This window comes from Lycorma delicatula, chromosome 1 (genome assembly GCF_047948215.1).
Source record: "Lycorma delicatula isolate Av1 chromosome 1, ASM4794821v1, whole genome shotgun sequence".
Taxonomy (NCBI): domain Eukaryota; kingdom Metazoa; phylum Arthropoda; class Insecta; order Hemiptera; family Fulgoridae; genus Lycorma; species Lycorma delicatula.
The window spans coordinates 384100164-384114594 of record NC_134455.1 but is presented as its reverse complement, the minus strand read 5'-3'; the positions used below and the strand labels follow the sequence as shown (position 1 = coordinate 384114594).

Sequence of the window (14431 nt, the reverse complement as noted above, 5' to 3'; positions counted from 1 at the left end):
TACATTTCATTACTTTTGTTTTGTTCTTGTTTATTTTCATGCGATAGTTCTTGCGTAGGACTTCATCTATGCCGTTCATTGTTTCTTCTAAATCCTTTTTACTCTCGGCTAGAATTACTATATCATCAGCAAATCGTAGCATCTTTATCTTTTACCCTTGTACTGTTACTCCGAATCTAAATTGTTCTTTAACATCATTAACTGCTAGTTCCATGTAAAGATTAAAAAGTAACAGAGATAGGGAACATCCTTGTCGGACTCCCTTTCTTATTAGGGCTTCTTTCTTATGTTCTTCAATTGTAATTGTTGCTGTTTGGTTCCTTTACATGTTAGCAATTGTTCTTCTATGTCTGTATTTGAACCCTAATTTTTTTAAAATGCTGAACATTTTATTCCAGTCTACGTTATCGAAAGCCTTTTCTAGGTCTATAAACGCCAAGTATGTTGGTTTGTTTTTCTTTAATCTTCCTTCTACTATTAATCTGAGGCCTAAAATTGCTTCCCTTGTCCCTATACTTTTCCTGAAACCAAATTGGTCTTCTCCTAACACTTCTTCCACTCTCCTCTCAATTCTTCTGTATAAAATTCTAGTTAAGATTTTTGATGCATGACTTGTTAAACTAATTGTTCTGTATTCTTCACATTTTTTTGCCCCTGCTTTCTTTGGTATCATAACTATAACACTTTTTTTGAAGTCTGATGGAAATTCCCCATTTTCATAAATATTACACACCAGTTTGTATAATCTATCAATCGCTTCCTCACCTGCACTGCGCAGTAATTCTACCGGTATTCCGTCTATTCCAGGAGCCTTTCTGCCATTTAAATCTTTTAATGCTCTCTTAAATTCAGATCTCAGTATTGTTTCTCCCATTTCATCCTCCTCAACTTCCTCTTCTTCCTCTATAACACCATTTTCTAATTCATTTCCTCCGTATAACTCTTCAATATATTCCACCCATCTATCGACTTTACCTTTCGTATTATATATTGGTGTACCATCTTTGTTTAACACATTATTAGATTTTAATTTATGTACCCCAAAATTTTCCTTAACTTTCCTGTATGCTCCGTCTATTTTACCAATGTTCATTTCTCTTTCCACTTCTGAACACTTTTCTTTAATCCACTCTTCTTTCACTAGTTTGCACTTCCTGTTTATAGCATTTCTTAATTTCCGATAGTTCCTTTTACTTTCTTCATCACTAGCATTCTTATATTTTCTACGTTCATCCATCAGCTGCAATATATCGTCTGAAACCCAAGGTTTTCTACCGGTTCTCTTTATTCCGCCTAAGTTTGCTGCTGCTGATTTAAGAATTTCCTTTTTAACATTCTCCCATTCTTCTTCTACATTTTCTACCTTATCTTTTTTACTCAGACCTCTTGCGATGTCCTCCTCAAAAATCTTCTTTACCTCCTCTTCCTCAAGCTTTTCTAAATTCCACCGATTCATCTGACACCTTTTCTTCAGGTTTTTAAACCCCAATCTACATTTCATTATCACCAAATTATGGTCGCTATCAATGTCTGCTCCAGGGTAAGTTTTGCAGTCAACGAGTTGATTTCTAAATCTTTGCTTAACCATGATATAATCTATCTGATACCTTCCAGTATCGCCTGGCTTTTTGCAAGTGTATATTCTTCTATTATGATTTTTAAATTGGGTGTTGGCAATTACTAAATTATACTTCGTGCAAAATTCTATAAGTCGGTCCCCTCTTTCATTCCTTTTGCCCAGCCCGTATTCACCCACTATATTTTTTCCTTGCCTTTTCCAATGCTTGCATTCCAATCTCCAACTATTATTAAATTTTCATCTCCTTTTACGTGTTTAATTGCTTCATCAATCTCTTCGTATACACACTCTACCTCATCATCATCATGGGCGCTTGTAGGCATATAGACGTTAACAATCGTTGTCGGTTTAGGTTTTGATTTTATCCTTATTACAATGATTCTATCGCTATGCGTTTTGAAATACTCCACTCTCCTCCCTATCTTCTTGTTCATCACGAAACCTACTCCTGCCTGCCCATTATTTGACGCTGAGTTAATTACTCTAAAATCACCTGACCAAAAGTCGCCTTCCTCTTCCCACCGAACCTCACTAATTCCTACTATATCCACATTTGTCCTACCCATTTCCCTTTTAAAATTTTCTAGCCTACCAACCTTTTTCAAGCTTCTAACATTCCACGCTCCGACTCGTAGAATGTTATTTTTTAATTTTCTGGTGACCCCTTCCTTAGTAGTCCCCACCCGGAGATCCGAACGGGGGACTATTTTACCTCCGGAATATTTTACCAAGGAAGGCGCCTCCATTATTGCTATGTGAAAATGCAGAGAGCCACATTTTCTTGGAAAAAAAGCAGCTGTAGTTTTCCATTGCTTTCAGCTGCGCAGTACTCAGAGGACTGAGTGATGTTGATACGCCGTTTAAGTCGTCCTGACTCACGCCCTTAACAACTACTGAAAGAGCTGCTGCCCTCTTTCAGGAATCATTCCTTAGTCTGGCTCTCAACAGATACCTCTCCGGTATGGTTGCACCTTCGGTCCAGCTACTCTGTATCCCTGAGCACTCAAGCCCCCTCACCAACGGCAAGGTCTCATGATTCATAGAGGAGGCTAGCGATGTTAGTAAATTGGAAAGGTTGTTCCATCCTCCTGGATGCTGCGGTCAGCATTTCACTACGTCAATGATATCATGCGGTGACCAGAATTGATGAAACCACAGTGTAATAAACGAAGTTATTTAATTTACCTGTACCAATATTCCGCTGACATTCGAATAGATTAAACATGATGTCAAGTCATAGGTAAATCTATCACAAATAAATTTATATACAGCTTCTGTATACAGAGGGCAAACATTTTTTGTATTCGTGCAAGATTAAACGGGAATAAAATATTCAAAAATCAATTGAAAACTTATTAAAGAAAATAACTTGTTACAGTAAAGATCAGCCGTTCTCTGATACTTGTGTGTTTGTTGATTCTAACAAAAAGACATATTTGAGTTGTTTCATTATGTTATGTTATTTCTGCAGTTGAATTTGAAATTAATTGTCATTAGGTATTAAGGTTTGATACGATTTTAGTTGAAGTATTACAGATTTTTTTGGAGCTACATCTCCAATGTTATGGATTATTTTTGTTTGTTTACTTGTTTCGTATATTTATGTTCTCACACGGTATGGATCAGCTACCTTTAGCATATATGATAGACGAAGAGAAATCTGATTGTGGAAGTTGTCAGATATCATGTAAAAAACGTGATCAGCTAACGTCGTTGAATAGAAACCCTAGGAGGATTGCACGAAGAAAAATTATTAAAGATGACAGCAAACAATCTATCGGGAAATTCGAGTGTTAACGAGAGTGTAAATATGGAATACCAACCTACTACAAAGTGGAGGATGCCGAGGAAACCAACTGTGATTCCTTGTCCTAGCAATGGCGAATTACCTGTATAGAATTAATTTAGTGGCTTTCCGTTAAAAGATGCTGATGTTGTCAATCGAATGGAACTAGTCAAGACACCTCCTATTGCGCTTTACGGGATGTACTGAGGCTGTACAAACTGCTATAAATGGTCGTGTGAAAGGAGAATACAACATTCAACTGTTCGGAGGTAAACAACTAAGAATAATTCCTGGGGACATCGAAGCCGAAAATATTCATAAATATATTTCGGGAACATGGTTTAATAGGCAGGCCATACCTTCGCTAGAAAGATCAGTGAGCTTTTCGTGTCGTGATAAGAACCTACACTACTCGATTCAACTGGTGATGATCGAGGAAAAAATCGAAGGCCAAGGACATCGGTTAAGGACTAGAAAAATACACATTCCACAAGGTAACTAAGGAGCCCATTTCAGCTTTTTTTGTAAACCTGAAGCCGCAAGAGAACAATAAGACCATATTTGAATTGAAGTAAATAGCGAATTGCAGCGTGTCGTTCGTGCCATCGCGGAAACCGACAGGCCTCGTGCCTGTCGGTTTCTGTCGATGCCTGTTGACATGAGGTGTCAACTGAACGGGCAAAGCAAAAATAATTGTAAGAGACCTTTCCGCTGTGTAAAGAGAGGGGAAAGCATGTGGGTAGTTCAAAATCTACGCCTGGAAATTGTTTCGGGATTCCAAGCAACATACTGGTCTACAGACTTGCATGCCGGATATACTTGAATTTTTATTACTTCAGGTATGTTATCTGCATAACTCTGTTAGAAAACATCTATGATTCAACGTAGGTCCACTTCCCCGTCTTACTTACATTGAGTACGATGGTGCTGAGGATGAGAAGGAGGTTTTGTTTCATACGAAACATAACCTCGGTCAACACCTGAAGATGTTCATTCGGCCAGAGACAATACCTATATACCTATATGCCGAAAGAGGCAGATCTAATTGTCTCAAAGCGGTGTCTTAGCGGAATTGGCAGCGATTCAGTAGGGCAGTATACAGGATTCTTCATAATACAACGGCGCGGAGGCTGAGGATTTTGTTGAATAATATCAGAGACGAGACATTTAAGGAGTACATCGGTAATCTTTCTCAATTGAATGGAGACGGATATACTGCTGGAAGGTTACTTTAGCTCGGATCAGAGACAATCGATAATTGGCTCTTTAAAGTTAGTGCTAGGCGCGGGGTCTTCATTCCGCGGTTAGGCTTCTAGCTTAGTTCCTGAGGGCGACGTGGTAGCTGCAGCTGTCCGTTGTCTTCTTTCTGAAGGCAAACCCATAAAACTGTCTCGGGGTGAACTTTATCGATGCACATGTCCCTCGGGGCATCTGCATCGGTGGCATCTCTGCGGGGCCTAAACTGAAAGCTGTGGTGGGCAATCAGTTTGAGGGCGAGAAGTTGTCCTCCGTTAAACCCACTACTGGCTAGAAACGGAGGGGGTGGTGTAGCGACCGGACACGCTACGAGGTGTGATCTTCTCCCCTCGGGGGGGAATTGAGATGTTGGAAGGTTACTGCTACTCTGGTCCTTAAAGCGTTACAGAGTAGTTTGTAGTATATTTTATCAACAGTGCTTTTGGCTGACGGTGGTGTGTGTACCTTCCGACATCAAGGCTTACTGGTTTTAAGGTTGTATTCACGGTTTGCACTATTCAGATTAGGCTTATTAGTTGCATCTTATTTGCGGAGTAGCTGGTGTAGATTTCTGCGACGCAAACCCGCATCATCGCGGCGAAAGGGTGGCAACGACTGCTGGTCGTTAGCCCCTGTAACAGGAAAAAGGTCGTGCCTTTTAGTCCTCCTGCGCTCATGTCAGAGCGAGTGCAGTAATCCGAGGTATTTTGTTGTACGCATAGTACCTCAATCAATCGATCCAGCAGCAGCTAAGTGATGCGAAGTGTGACAGGAGAACGTAAGGGGCTGCTCCGGCTGCCCGTCTTGCTGCGAGCAGTTGTCACTTTGTGGGCTTGCCCAACTTAGACAGTAGGAGGAAGACAGCGAGATTTCGTTAGTCGACCAGTTAGGAATTAGGGAATCTTCGGTCATGTCCGAGTTCCAGGAAGTTAAGGTGAAGAAGCCCAGGCGAAAGAGGAAGCCTGAGCCGGTTCCGTCGACTAGCTCCTCAAAGGACGAGAACAGCGAAGCGATGGACACGGGGGCACCCACCTAGGTGCAGTCCTCCCCTGTAGTCGAGGCATTTAAGAAAGCGAAGGGCAGACCTGGCAGTTCTGCCCCGCTGGTTAAAATAGTCCAGGAGTACCTCTTTGAATTCCTGACGCTTCCCGGCAGAATCAGTGCTGGGGCTAAGAAGACCATTCTTCCTCGTTACAACAAGATGAGGGAAGCTTTTGTGGCGGTTAGTGAGGGTTTCGAGGCCTTGGCCTCTAAGCCCCAAGAGGTCAAGGCTCCTAAAGTGGTTGTTCAGGCCCCATCGCAGCCCAGGCACTACGCTGAGGTTCTGAAAACAAAGCGAAAAGCCGGCAAAGTGGCTAAGAAGCCGGAGGTGTTATTTATTAACAAGACAGAGGACTCGAAGACCACGAGTCAAGAGATGAAGCGCGATTTCCGGGCAGCCATTCGCGGTGACCAGAACCAGCTTAGGATTCGAGACAACAAGGAGACCAGCAAAGGTCTGGTAGTCGTTGCTTAACAAGGAGACGGTCCAGCTCATCAAGGACTCTCCGGATGTGAAGAAGCTTGAGGTCAAGGTTGACCTAAAGCGGTTAAGAAGGCCCCGCGTCATTATATATGACATCGAGCGGAGCCTCTCCAATGACGAGGTTCTGTCTCTCCTTCGAGAGCAGAGCATTGATTTGGACAAGGCCTCGTTCAAAGTGCAGTGTAGGCATGTCTTCAGACAGGGAAACGTGATGCCCCCGGTATCACAGAGTATTCGAGCTAGGTGCTGGTCTCCATCAACGGTTTGTGTAGGAGGGACGAGTGTACGTTGATTTTGCTTTTGCCGCGTCAAGGAGTACCTTGACGTGCAGAGATGATTTAAATGTTGTAGGTTTGGCCACAGGGCTAAGTTTTGCAAGTATGCATCGGTCTGCACGCATTGTGGCGAGGAGGGCCAAAAGCGTGACGACTGTCCACATAAGAAAGAGGCTCCGACTTGCGTCAACTGTAAACGGTTGCGCAAGAATCATAGGCACTCCGTCAACAGCAGGGATTACGGTAGTTATTTGAGAACGGTTGAGGTTTACTTCAACTCGCTCGATGGTTAGATTTGGTCAAGTCAATGTCCAGGATGCGGGTTTTTACGCGTACCCTGGACGAGGTCCCATTAGATAACCGGGCAGAGAATATCTCTTCTGCGGTGGTTGAATCCGCTGAACTCTCTATCCCCCGGAGCACGGGTCGAGAGAGAGTAGCTGGATGGTGGCTCGGGACTTGACTGCGATAAAGCAGGCTGTGGGCCGACTCAGAGAGCCGCACAGCGTGCGCGTGATCCTGACCGGCGTCCAGTCCTGTTTGCGGAGTATCGTCAGAAGAGGACCGAGTATTTTCATAGAATTAGGTCTCGAAGCGTGATTCCTGGTGCTCTTTTGTTCAAGAGAAGGAAAATTAAGACCCATGGGGTGTTGTTTATCGAGTACTTGGGCACAAGTGGAAAAAAGACGGTTCTTCTGTCGGTTCTCTCGACCCAAGACGGCGTTGCAATTATGAAAGATTGTGTCCTCTCTGGAGGACGCAATTCTTAGGGTCACCGATCTGCCTTCAGGCAGCGAGTGTAAATATGTACTCGGTGACTTTTTGGACATATCTGGGGCATTCAACAACTTGTGGTGGCCCTTTGCCTTGTTTCAGTTACAGAAGCGTGGTTGCACGCGAGATGAGATTAGGACCCTCTTGAGCTACTTCAGCGACAGAACTGTTGTCCTTTGCGATGGCAGGTTGCAGGTAGGAAAGACCCTGTCTAAAGGTTGTCCACAGGCCGGTGTTCTAGGTCCAATCGTCTGGATCGTCGAGTTTGATTCTCATGCGTCTGCGTTTCCCCGGCATTTGTCGCATCGTGGCTTATGCCGACGATGGTCTGCTGCTAGTCGACGGCGGTTCGCGTGCTGAGATCGAGCTCAGGGATGCACAGGCATGTAAGATTCTCGGAATGTGGAATCTTCAGCATAAGATGGTTTTCAGTGCGGAGAAAACCACTTTGATGTTTTTGAAGGTTACGAAGGGACTACATCGTTCGCGAGTAACACCCCCTTCCCTACAGAGGCATACTTGATCATGGGCTTGGAATGACAGAGTGAAGGCTCATCTATTTGCTTCTTACCTAGAAGTAACATTCCAACTGCACGTTGACGAGGGTCCTAATGATGCAAATTTTAAAGACTTCCTGAGAGCCCAATGCCGATCAGCTTCTCAATTAGGGTTATTTCTACAAGGAAGAGTTTAAAATTGATTAACAAAAATTTCCCCGGCTAAGGAAATCCCCGAGCTCTGACTTAGTGACCCACAAGATGCTTGTCATTGTACCCATTAAAGCCACCATCTACATTAAGGATCTGTTGAATGATGGTCTGCGAACATCATACTTTCCAGTGAAATGAAAGATATCACAGATGTTATTGTTTTAAATCCTGGGAAACCTGCACAAGAGATTTCTCCTCACAGACCAGTTACGCGGGTGATACACCATTTTCTAGCGTGCGGACTGTGGATCCCTCAGATAAGGCCCGAGTAGTTTCTCGAATGTTACTAAAGAATGCACCGGTCATTGAACATCTTGACCAGGATATATTTTACCATCTGCTAGCTATCAGAGGAGAGTCGCTTGGCAGACTGTTCTCGGGGTGCCTAAGCTGGGGCTGCTTTCCGGCTTGCTGGAAGGTGGCTTTGATGAGGGTGCTCCTAAAATCTGGAAAGGATCCTGATGAGGCTAGTTATCGAACCATCAGCCTCTTGCTGGTGATCGGTAAGTTGCTTCTGCCATCGAAAAAGGCTGGTTGTGGAACGGCTCTACGAAAGCATTGATATGAACTGTTTTCTAAATCATGGCTTCTGGAAAGGGGTTGGCACCAAGGGATTGCATCTTAAATGCTCTAACCGTGTTGGAGTGCGCCGAAAGCAAATATGTTTTGCGGGTATTCGGGTATTTCTCAGGGCTCTGTACTAGTCCGTGTTGTATTCCATATTCGCTGCGGAACTTCTAGCTCTGAAGGATTGCATCGTAGCCACATTTGCCAATGACACTGCTATCCTGACCGTTAACAAAGATCCTGGCCTAGCCTCACGGAAGCTACAAATGGTATTTGGCCGTGTCTGCGCGTGGGACATAAAATGGAGGATTAAAATAATTAAGATATATCAAAGTCTGTCACATTGTATATGCAAAAGGGTGACTGCCCAGTGTGTATATAGATAGAATCTTGATCCCACAAAGTCAGAGCGGTACTTAGGACTTCACCTGCATCGGCGTTTGACCTGGAAGAGTCACATGAGGATGAAGAGAAAACAACTATACGCAAGGTATAGGGAACTACATTGGCTGCTGCGGAGAAACTCAGGTTTTACGATATTCAGCAAGATATTAATTTATAAGGCTCTCCTGGAACAACCTAGACGTACGAGACGTACAGTGTGAAGTTGTTGGAAACAGTTAGTACTAGTAATATAAAAATTATGAAATTTGACAACCAAACCTAGTAGTATTGTTTTTATTTTTATTTGATTTTAATAATTTTTTTTTTTATTCTTTCTAATTAATGTTGGGTTTCTGTGGACTTTGAGGTATTCAAATAAATATTTTTAAGATATTAGACTGGACTTGAAATTGCATATTGGGCTTGTACCTGTTTTTTTATGAATGACTTTTTTTGTGATTTTCTTAGGAACCCGCTATCACATGCTTTTTGTCATGAGACTTAGTTATGGATCCAGTTGGGTAGCCGATTTTAATTATACTAGTTGTTAAAATAAAAAAATAAAAAACAAATCACACAATAAAATAAAAAAGAAATTGGAAAATATATTATTGTGAACTTTTTCAAGTTTTATACTGAAAATGTATATTTAAAATTTAATATTCGATATTGAATATTACAAAATGAGATACATAATAGTTAATTGCAATTTTTCATCTTTAAACAAAAATATCTATTACTTATTAATTAGAAAAATAGCTAAACTATTAAACTGCTATTTTAAAAATTGTAATATTCGCTTACGTACGTGATCATCTCGACTCGGATATTCAGTTATTCAAAGTGTACACCAATGTAGTTACTGAAGAATATATATATATATATATATATATATATATATATATATATATATATATATTATTACCACATAATGCCTAATTTAATTTCGGGTGACGAACACGGTGGCAACTCAGATGTTGCCTAACGCACACCATACTAACGCGCTGATACAAGTATCACTACCGCCGCGCAGATGACCGCGCAATTCTCCCCCATAGCGGCGCTGCACTCTCTGCACCACTCTCAGGCTCCAATAAAAAAGCAGGCACAAGAGAGAATTTTAAATTAATCGTTGACCACCAGGTGAAGACCAAGAAGAAGAAGACGGAGAAAGACAGAAGAATTTCCCTGGCCTTCTCCTGGTGGAATCTCCCGGCGAATGCCAATATCCCCACCGGAGCAGCAGGCCTAGCCGACCCGCCTAGTGAGCCGCTGGACGCGGCCGCTACCTTACTGCTCCAGCTCGCCGGGCTTCGATCGCCCTGGCCAACGGATTCACAGCAGAAGTAGCTGGCTCAGCGTAGGATCGCTCTGGGACAACCGCCTCGGCCGTGCCGGCGAAGGCCGACTGACGCCGATCCGTCATAACGGGGCTCTGGAGACCACCACTGCCACGCTGTAGTTGGGACTGCCGCTGAGGGAATGCCTGGTCTACGTTCAAAACGGCCCTTTTCAGGGCCACCACAAGGTTATGAATTACGAGCCGGCGAAGCCATTCGACGACAATATATATATCTTATATATATCTAGGGCTGAAACCTTTATATTAACGCCTGTCAAGTGATACGAATCGTAAAGTTTATTGATAAGATCTCTTTTCAAGTATGTATTCACTAATATAAACTATACGGTAAAAGTAGATAGTATGTATGGGTATTGAAAAAATTACCAGTGAATATATTTCACAAAAATGTCGTATTTCACCTGTATGCTGAAATAAAGATGAAGAGATAAAAATGTGTCCAACTGTCGAGGTTCATAATTAATAATAATATATTATCAAATATCACGCTTATTTTTTAATTGTAAAAATTCATTTCAACTTGTTTTAGCAATCAAATTATAATTTTGTAACATTCCCAAAACAATTTTCCTATTTATTTTAAAATGGATATAATTGAAATGTTATCGAATTTTATCTGGTTTCTTGTTTTTGACATAAATTTTATTAATAATTCTACAACATTTTTGGAGGTATTTAAAGAATAATAATTATTCTTTAAGGCAATTTAAACCCAAGATAAATAAGTTATTTACATTAAGGGAAAACGTTTACACAGTATTTGCACACTACTGAGATGTGTGTGTGTATGTTTGGGGGGGGGGGTTGTTTAATTTTACTTACTAGAAGGACCAAGTAACTGACTAATGCCAACATATATGATAAATTTTAACTATTCTTATCGAGTGAGTCTATATACTCGTAAATATACGTATATAATTTATATTCGTCTACGAACTAACAGATTTTTTATAGACATGTGTACGATTATTTTGTGGTTTAATTACATGCATTAAACCACATATTTCTAAAATGTTATTGAAGATTGTTAGTTTAATAATATTGAGGAAGAAATTTATTATTGTTTTTCATTTTTATGGGCGGGTGGTTCAGGTGTCGACTATTTTGGTCATTAGCCTTTTCCCAAACAAGAAAAATAAAAAACCTTTCCAACCCAGAAAAACTAACTGTATACAACCATTGTGAAAATAAAATATATTTGAAAAATTCAAAATCTATAGTTAAAACATATCACATTTATTTATCGGTTAGGTTTTTCCTTAGGCGATTCCTTCTTACTTTATTTTTCCATCCTCCTGACGGCTTCCACGTAAGATGACAAGATGTCATCACGTCTCGAAGATGTTATCTTAGTCCTTTCTCGATTCCAGGGTGGCTTTGCGGCCAGAATCAATTTGATACCAACTTAGATGGAGCCGTTACCATTGTTGCCTCATAATGTAAACTTAATGCACTTCCCAATGACATATTCTGTGCAGCTGAAATACTCGGCCACTGCAGGGGCCCTCTCTGCGTTTGGAATTTCTATAGCTGCATAATCTATAATTCCTGTACCCAAGGCCTTTTCTATCATAACCTCCATCGCACCAAGCTTAGCCTTCTTCTGGATTCTTTTCTAAACTTTCCTTCACTTTATAACTGCTTGAAGTACTCAAGTCCTTCGATCAGTTGTAAGTCAGATTAGTTTTTTGCCTTTTCAGATGCCTTCTTAACATCTTTACCCAACGTTTATCGGTGTATGGATCTTCGCGGGTTTTGCTAGTTCTTTTTGCTGAGGATATTTTATCCTAATATCTCTAACTCAATCACAGCAGCAAGGCTCTACTCTACGTTAACTCTTAACTGGTCGTGTCGGGTCTATATGACCCGAGACACTATTTTATATTTAAAGTTTAATATTTGCCTCAATGATATTAGGTTGGCAAACCTGCCTGCTAATCTCCTATCGTCATCCGTTCTAACAGTCAATATCCAACTTACTTAGGTTTTGTGTAATATAAGTAAGAAAAATAAGCTGTTTGACCCGACGCGACCAGGTGTGTTACATTATTAACAATTTTCTTAAAACTTTAGACCATATTTTAGTAAAAAATTTACTTGTTAAAAGGTATCTCACTTCGGGAAACCCAAAAAAATTTGAACAAAATAAAAATACATTTTGAAGATCAAGACATTACTGTACTTTATGTTCAACAACCAGAGGAGCAAGATTGGAATTTAGAAGGAAACGTAAACGCTGTCACCTTTGCTCGAGCACCAAGGACAATTATTATAACATTTTGTGTATGAAACGCGGGCACAATATTTTTTTAAATTCACACTTCTTTTATTTGTAAAGATATTGATAAATGTTAGTGTTGGAAATAAAAAATTTCTAACTCTGAAATAATAAATTTAAGAAAAAATATACACAAATGTACTGTTGATGACATCAATTTGACACCAGGCAAATTGTGCATTCTTTACTTGTAAATGTTCGGCTCAGTTCGAATATTTTTATTTGAAAACATATTTACAGATGAGTTATATGTTTTTATTCAATCAATCGAGAATAATTATATTTTTACGACAGCAACGTTCAATAAAAATGAAGATCATTCTCTATTTTTTACAAGGTTTTGTAATTAACGTTTTTCTTTGATTATTCTGTTTTAAACAAGGAGATATTTATTTTTATTTAAATAAAAAATAATTTTTTTTAGAATATAATTTTTCATTTCTTTTTAATTTTAATAATGTAATATTAATTTACGAATGTTCAGGTCATAGTGACCCGACGCAGCTAGTAATATTATAAAAAGAGCGTGACCAGTTAAGGGTATAATTAGGATGATGAAAGAGAAAAATCCGCTTTTGTATTAATCGTTGTTATTCGAGGTGTTCGACTGCTGACAATTTCCCTTGTTTCAGGATAACATAGTTTATGCAAGATTTTAACTTCCTGGATAATCATTTCCATTGTGTGAACCAGACAGTTCCATGAACGGCAGTTGCGATTCCCTTTGCAGTTTATGCAAACTGGGGAATCTTTGCAAGGATGACCTTCATGATATTCCATTCCACGAATACAGATTTCTTGCTTTTCATTAATATAAGTGCAGTGTGTTGGAAACTCTAGCATTAAATTATTGCATAGGTTGCGTTATGCATGAACACAAATCAAAAGAACGTTACCGTTTCACATCATGTTCAACCTCCGTCTTTGTGTCACACATTGACTTGAGAATTCCTTTAAGTTTCTTCTTCAGTGTAATAAGAAAGATCGGGACAAACAACTCCTTTCAATGAGTTAGCAGTGTAATGAGATTCGAACGCAAGAAACTCACCGATCTACATTAAAGTTTGAACATTTTGGGTTTGACAGTCATTTTCAGTTTCGACGTACAGACGGTCAAAAGTCTTACATTAATATTATAGTTAAGTTTATTTGTAATAAATAAAATAATAGATATATTCATAAATAACTATTACAGAAAGAAATATGAGACAACGTGTAAATAATAAATAAAGAACAAACAAATACGGTATCTATAAAGTGAAGAGAAAAAACGACGTTGAAAATAAATAAATAATTTTTTTTTTTTAATTACATTGAAACACTTTTGCAGAGAATTGAAGAAACCAGTATAAGATAGAATGACCTTTTAAACACACAAATTAAGAAGTAGAAAGATATATAATGCAAAATTTGTTGAATTATTAAAACAGCAAAATAATTGTAACTCCTGAGTTACAGGAACTTTACCTCCTATCACTATTTTTTAAATGAAAAAAAACTGTTTTTGTATCTTGATTCAAATGGGATATCATGATGAATTTATTTAGGTTAACCGTTCAAAGTAGAATTTATAAGTAAGGACTTTATAACTTCTAGTATAAATAATAAGATTCTCTATCATGATACAGATAGTATAAGTCTAATTCGAGAAATAAATTTAACATTTGAAAAGTATGAAACCTGATTAGAATTTGAACCCAGAATATTTTGATTGATACCAAATTTGCATATGGTATAAAATAAATTTAAAAACTTCTGAAACAATTATTTTATTTATAAGTACGTATTTTATTTATTTATACACTTACTTAATTTAATTTTTATATATTTTATTTAATTTGTTCTACTGGATCCCTTTCAATGGTGTAATGTAATATTTAATTTTTCATTGTTTCAGAATGGACAGTACATATGTTTCTGTTACTTATAAATGGTAAAAAATTTATTCATGTGT

The 14431-nt window shown here is 39.2% G+C and overlaps 1 protein-coding gene across 1 annotated transcript in view; it reads left to right on the top strand.

The window, feature by feature from the left end:
* LOC142317322 (uncharacterized) overlaps window positions 1–14431 on the top strand; it is a 131976-nt gene that overhangs the window by 77521 nt on the left and 40024 nt on the right. Inside the window, exon 13 of the mRNA XM_075353775.1 lies at window positions 14375–14410. Within this exon, the coding sequence (XP_075209890.1) occupies window positions 14375–14410 (36 nt within the window). The remainder of the gene's footprint in view (window positions 1–14374; window positions 14411–14431) is intronic.